The sequence below is a fragment of the Petaurus breviceps genome, unplaced genomic scaffold (assembly GCF_028583685.1).
Source record: "Petaurus breviceps papuanus isolate PSGF00001 unplaced genomic scaffold, PetGlider_PUasm1.0 90895, whole genome shotgun sequence".
Taxonomy (NCBI): Eukaryota; Metazoa; Chordata; class Mammalia; order Diprotodontia; family Petauridae; genus Petaurus; species Petaurus breviceps.
This window is the reverse complement of record NW_027187372.1, coordinates 26,352,280-26,359,183: the sequence shown is the minus strand read 5'-3', so window position 1 is coordinate 26,359,183 and position 6,904 is coordinate 26,352,280. Positions and strand designations below refer to the sequence as shown.

At 43.1% G+C, this 6,904-nt stretch overlaps 1 protein-coding gene across 2 annotated transcripts in view; it reads right to left on the bottom strand.

Moving 5' to 3' along the window:
• Positions 1-520: 520 nt before the first annotated feature.
• Positions 521-6,904, bottom strand: part of PKP1 (plakophilin 1) — an 80,611-nt gene continuing 74,227 nt past the window's right edge. Inside the window, exons 13-15 of one of the 2 annotated variants that reach the window (XR_011165734.1) lie at positions 6,320-6,426; positions 3,559-4,542; positions 521-607 (exon numbers count right to left, since the gene is read on the bottom strand). Coding sequence is in view for 1 of the 2 variants with exons in the window: in XM_069074541.1 (XP_068930642.1) it covers positions 6,352-6,426 (75 nt within the window). In the remaining variant the exon portion in view is untranslated. Of the gene's footprint in view, positions 4,543-6,319; positions 6,427-6,904 lie in introns of both variants that reach the window. The other variant, XM_069074541.1, reaches the window with a different exon arrangement.

Below are 6,904 nucleotides of genomic sequence, written 5' to 3'. Positions count from 1 at the left end.
CACCTTGGAATTGGATCCCTGTGGGAATCTCTGTCTTGGTACAGGGAGTGAGGATTTAGTATTTGCTGCAAGCTCATGGTTCCTTACATAAGTTGAAGAGCAGGAGAAAAGTGACCCAAAGGAATGGACTGGAGAACCTAAGTGCCTCTACAACTCTTGGAAGTAGCCCTATGAATCTAAAGCAGATGTTATAGAGTTAAGGTCATAAAGCCACTGCAGATTTCATAGATTCTTTCAAACATCTGTATGCTCCAAGACATTTCCAATGGCAGATTGACTGCAGGGTCAACACAGGTAAAATCAGGAAAGGTGAACTTTATTTCCAGCACCCCTTTACTGATATCCTTCCACTGAAATCAAGAGTTTTCTGTTCTTTGGGCAGGGCTTGCCCTTTTTACCAGTGCCTACCCACCTACTAGTGGCTGGTAAATGGTAACCTTGGGCAGATTGTGATCATATTCCCTTTGTTAATGCTACTCAAATCCATCCCCCTCCAAATAAGCCACCTCTCAAAAAAAAGTTCAAAGAAACTCCAGCAGTTTATTGATTTCCTATTTTTTTAAAAAAAGCAAATACACAGAGCGCCATACAGGGAAACCACAAGGTCCTCACACAAGAAATTCACATGGTTTAGTTTGGGAACAGGGTACTGCTACAGCCAGCTGTGTCCAGGAGCAGGAGAGCAAAAGTTGCCTCAGTTTTCCACAGAATATCCAGAGACACCTCAGGTCACCTATATCCCTTCTTTATCTTACAACACACAACTAGAGGAAGAAGTGTGTTTCTGGCCTATCAAGTCTTTAAGGGGAAAATGGAAGTATAAGCAATCTCTCTGTTTCCCTAGTGGAAACCCCAAGCATGGAATCAGTCCTCCATGCAGGTACAATTTAAACTCCCAAGGGTTGTCAAGGTGAAAGTCAGGCAGAAGTTATAGAAGTGGGGAAGGACAGATTAGCAAAGGTCTCTATCCAAGAGCTTGTCTCAAAGAAAGAACAATGCCAAGAGGGTCTTGCTTAGTGAGAATGCTGTAGATATGGTGATAATTTTACCACAAAATGTCAAACAAAGACCCAGAATGGAAGAGTTAGGTACCTTCCTTCCCAGAAAGCAATTCTGGGAACTCCTGGACTCATATAATTTAGAATTGGACCATTCCTGCCTTTTGCTTCCCCACTCCATTACTCTAAACCTTCTCTTTTAGAGAAGAGAAAAGAAAATCCCATAGGAGGAAAGTGACCTGCCCACCATGAACCCCTTCCCCAGGCATGTTCTCAATCAAAGCAGCAGCCATCACACAGACAGGTCTCCTCTGGCTAGCATATTTTTTTTTCTTTTGTCCTTAGAGGACAAGAAAAATAACTCAGGAGAAGTATCTTGACCTTGACCTATTGTCTACTCAGGATGGCCAACAATGTGCCACAGGGAAGGATGCCAGGGGACCCCTGAGGAGAAGCTGTCTCTTCTCTGTATTACACTAAGCACTATTAAACAGGACAAAGGGAGAGGGAGCAAGAAACCAGACTATTTCCTCTACTCAGGGAGAAACTAAATGGGCCTTTGTGGTTACTATCTTTCCCAGGGCAGTGATGAGAAAAGGGGAATTCAGAGACTACATCCAGGAGATGGATATGTCTGCCTTAAGTCTATTTAAAATTGTTCCTATATTTCTCAATCTCTGCATCTGTGTTATGTGTATGTGTGTGTGTGTGTGTTTTATCTCATCAGACTGGGAGCTTCCTGAGGGCTATGTCAAATCCAGTCTAGTAAGATCAGATTCTCAAGAACAACGCCAGGAAGGAATTAGGAGTGAGGGCAAGGTGGACAGGAGGGTGGTGCTCAAAGAAGATCTTTCTTGCTAGCAGGATGAACTAACCTGCAGGTTAGTAGCTAAGTGTTAGAGGCTACCAACCCAATGTGAAAATTCAGTGTCAAAGTATATTAGAGAAGTCTCTGATTTTATCCTCCCTCCCTTCTGCAATATCTCATTAGTTAAAAATGAATTATTGTTATGATCTTCCCAAATATTCAATACACAAGGACCAGTGTCTGGCCCTGACTGCTTGGGGAAGAATATGGATAGCTAAGACTATATAGAAAGTCTCAGAGAAGGGGAAAGTGGAGGGACACCTTATCCTTTCTTAACAAAAGATTGGAGCCAGGAGGGAGGTTTGAATATTTTATACCAAGAATACTGTAGCACTAGGCAAATATCAGGGAAGTGGAAACAGGAGCTAAGGAAGGTTTTCTGAATCCTATCATTGGCTCTATCTTACAGTATATACACACATAGGTTGGTTTTTTGCTAGAGACTCTTGATGGGTCACTCAGCTGCCTAATATCTGAAATGCATGTGAGTTCAGTGACTTGGCTGTCGATCAAATGAGATAACATTTGTAAAGCGCTTGGCACGGTGCTTGGCACATAGGTGCCATATAAATGCTTAGTACTTTTCCCTTCCCTTCTCTTCCTGTATCTGATGGGCCTGCCTTATTAGAACCATAGTCCTCTAGGCCAGACTGTGAGAGAGCTGAGGGGAGCTGGTGAAATCCTACCTGGTGCTGATCCTTAGGGAGTAATGGATGAGCACTAAGCATCCCTTTTCCATGTGTCTCATATGGCAGAATGAGCCATAACTCATTCAACTAAATATGAACTGTAGTTTCATAGATTTAAAGTTTAAAGAAGCCTGCAAGGTCATCTAAAATCAACCCCTTCATTTTACAGATGAGGAAACTGAGGCCCAGAGAGGTTAGGTAATTTGACCTAGGTCATGTGACTAGTGAGTGGAACAGCTAGGATCTGAGCTTAGCTCCTGACTCCCAATCCAGTGCTCTTCTTACTCTACTGCTTTTTAAGCAGGCTACAGTCCACCCAAAGGCATTTGTCCACCTGCAAGGCTGTGACATAGAAATATAGAATCCAGTATGGACATCAGAGTTCTGGCTCACCCCTCTCCCCCCCACCAACCTGGTTTGAAGACCACCACTGATGATGTCACTACTTGCCAAGGCAGCCCATTCCATTTTTTGGAGAGGATGTGAGGGTTGTTGGAAAAGGTACCAGAGGCAGTTATCCATCCTTGGCAGGTGGAGAGGGTAAGCTGTTTCTCAGAATTTCTGAGATGTCAGTCTACTCAATGCTAATGAGAAGTAAAGGGGTGGATGAAATGGCCTCTGAATGGGGTTGTGGTTCTCTGCTGCCCTGGTTTCATTGCTCCCTTCTTCTAGTGTGGCCAGACTCCTTTTCTCCTTTCTGGAATCCCATCTCAGGGGTCCCTGGATCTTGGGAGTCAGTAGTGCCCTTCACTTGGAGCCATCACCCCAAACATTCCCACAGCTCGACTTGTCAGGATGGCTGCAGCTTTCGTTGAGAGCCACCCACAACTTCTCCCACCCATTCTGTTTGGAAGGCTGCATCCCAGCATGACCCTCAGATCCAGGCTGAAACCACTGTGGTCTGATTAGTATCTTGTGTGACCTTTGAGCAGCATTTCCCCCATCTGCATCTTGCAACACATAGACTGAAAACTTTCCAAAGGCAAGGACCATGTCCATTGGCCTCACTCTCTGTATGACACTCAACCTAGCCCAGCCCAATACATATGATGATGGTAATAACTATCTCTTCAGCTCCCATTACCCCCTGCACTGACATCAGACAACACAAACCAAAACAATCCCCCTTCATGCTTGTTGAGAGTCCCACAGCCTGCGGAAACCTGGTCCTTGTAGAACAGAAAAGAACAAAACAGAACAGAATAATTCAGAGGGCATGGAGGTGTCAGACATAGAAAATTTCAGGAAATAGTTCATTGTCTGGTCTTTCCATAATAAAGGTTGAAGCTACACTCCCTACATTCAGAGCTTCGTCTTGACATGGTGGGTGGCTTCCCTCAGCCATCAGGGACAAAGTCAAGCAATGGACTGCCTGGCCAGACATGGAGTTCTGATCTGGGCTACCTCCTTCCATGGCTCACTTTAGAGGCCTGCAGATATGATTATGATGGAGGCAGGGAAAAGTGGAATGAATTTTCTGCCCAATATTAATGCATTTTAGAAGCTAATAGACAGCTAACACAAAAGTATTACATTTTATAATCTGTCTATAAGTGAGACAGAGAAGCATTCTTTTCACCATTTTTTACACACAGCAGTGAAAATGGGTACCTAGCTTCTCTTTCTGCTCACACATTCAGGCATACATACATACACACGAACATGCATGCACACATATACAATCATACATTACATATATATTTATATTTATATATATATATTCTTTTTTGGAGAAGGAATTATTGACATAAGATAAAAGTCCCTTTAACTCAGGAAAGCTCCCTCCCACTTCTACCCCATCCCACCCCCCAAATCCCATGCCTATAACCCCAAGGTGGGAAAAAAAGGTTGTTTAAAAATGTCTCCATCGTCCACAGTTTTCAGTTTTGTTCTCAATGAGTTTTAACTTTTCCAAATACTGCAAAGGGTGGATAGACCAATCCATCTGGCAAGACCTACAGTCTCCTTGGGTTGGGTCAATGCATTTCTGGAAGATAAAAAGAGGTTCACAAATAAACATTTATAAAGTTATAATTCCCTTCCCCTCCCCCCAAACCTGATCTTTTTCCTATCATAGCACATCCTATGAGTATCATACATTTGGTTCCTTAGTTTTTTTTTAATTTTAGTATACATGTTTACTTGATCATGCACACATATTCCCCTTCTCTTCTGATACTTTACTGTCCTCATACACTCTGTGGTCCAGTGACACTCTCTGTTCTTCACACAAAACATTCTACTTCTCAATTCTAGTCATTTTCACTGGTTGTCTTCCATGCCTGGAATTTTCTGTCTCCTAGCTAGCTTCCCTAGCTTTCTTCAAGACCTAGGTAAAGTCTTACCTACTAAAAGAAGTTGTTCTTGAGCCTATTCATGCTTTTGACTTGTGGACTCTCTCTCTCTCTTTCCCTTTCCCTCTCTCTCCCTCCCCCTTTTTCTCTCTCTCCTTCCCTCCCCCCTCTGTCTTTGTTCCTGTCTCTTTCTTTTCTCTCTCTTCTCTTTTTCTTTTTCTTTCCCTCTCTTTCTCCCTCCCCTCATCCTTCCCTTCCTTTCTCTCTGCCTCTATCTCTCTGCCTCTCTCTGTCTTTTTCTCTGCATCTTTCTGTCTCCGTATATGCACACACACATACACACACTTTCACTGTTTCATGTGTGTTTCTTTGCTTCCCCAGCAAGGAAGTAAGTAAGCTCCCTGAGGACAGGGCAGTGTATCAATCATGGAGCTCCTTGACATCGTCTCTATTGTGTAGGGCAATTCTGGGCATGCTGTGGACACTCAAAAGGTCTACATGCTAAGCTTAACTTAATTGTATTCTCAATCTCTTTCCTTCTCTTCTCTGTTAAAGGTAAACTATGAGCAAGGAATGTTTTCAGTCTTACTGAATCTAGAACAAGCTCAATTGGGAACTAAATAGTCCTTGAACACAGCCACTCTCCCTTTGTCTGACAGTTCACCTCCTTCCCCATCTTCCAGTCTTGGTTTGACAGTCACATCCTCTGGGCAACCTTCCCTGAGCAGCCCCAACTTGACTGGGGGCTCCTTTGGTCTGTGTATGGCAAACTGAACATCCTCAGCCCTTCCACTCTCAGTTTCCAAATACTCAATGCCCTTTCTCAAATAAAGTCTCATTTTGTAGGTGTTCTTATGTCTTTTTCCCCCATGTGTCCTATGTTCCTTACTAAATTATACATTTTAAAAAATGTAGGCTGTGTCTTATTTCTTGTGTCTTCATCCCTTTCTCCACTTTTTATTCTCAAGTCCCTAACCCCCACACTGGGCAGAAGGTGCTCAGTTCAATCTGCAGGTTGACTATCGGTTCATCTCAGTGCTGGAGATCCTTGGAGCCCCACATCTAATCCGAAGCTGACCTGAGTTTCCTAGCACATATTCTGGGCCATAAAAGAAGTCTGTGCCAGCAATACCACAACTTTGGTGACATTAAAAACATGCCATATACTGTAAAAGTTAATAATTGTGTGTAAGAGAGCAAGTTGGCAGTGCCAAAATTTATGGCATTTGGCATTGCCAAGGATGACTATCTTTCTTTATTCTTTCACCTGAGGTTAGACAGTTCAAAGCCCCTCCTGGATCATCCAGCTGGGTTCCCCTTCTGGAGCTCAGTGCCATGATGTGTAACAGTCAAAGGAGATACTGTGAGAAAGCACCCTTTCAACTTTGCAGTGTCTTAAAGAAGCAAGAGGCATAGCTGTAATAACCTGAGCAGAGGTTCCCTCTAACCTTGGGATCAGAAGATTCTCACCTGCAAGTTGAACACATGATAATATCCTCTTCTTAGAACCGGGAGCTGAAGTTCCTTAGGACATTGGTCCCAGTTAAGGATCCCAGAATATTCCTATCGAAACCTTGCTGCAGGGAGAGAAACATCAATAATGTCAACCACAAAGGAACACAGAGATTAATGATCAATGACTTTCTACTGGCATGACAAGCTGTCATGCCAGAGGTCTCACTTTTCTCAGGGAGCCCAGGCTTGATTCTGTACCTCACAGCCCACCCTAGCTGGTCCCTGGGCTACTGGATGTATCTGAAAATGCACTATGTAAATGGGGGTTATCATGATGGTGTGTATGAGGACCAGTAGTCCACTGTCTTTAAAATGATTGATCCTGATCAATGCTATATGTGTGTACATTCATATGTGTATATGCATGTATATACATGTATGCATATATGTACATATAGATATGGATATAGATACATAGATATGTGGAGGGAGGGGAGAGAGAAAGAGAGAGAGCACTGAGATTTTAGCATGCAAAAATGAGTCAGGAATGACTATATATGCATGTGTGTATGTCTATGTCTAGGTACATGTATATATATG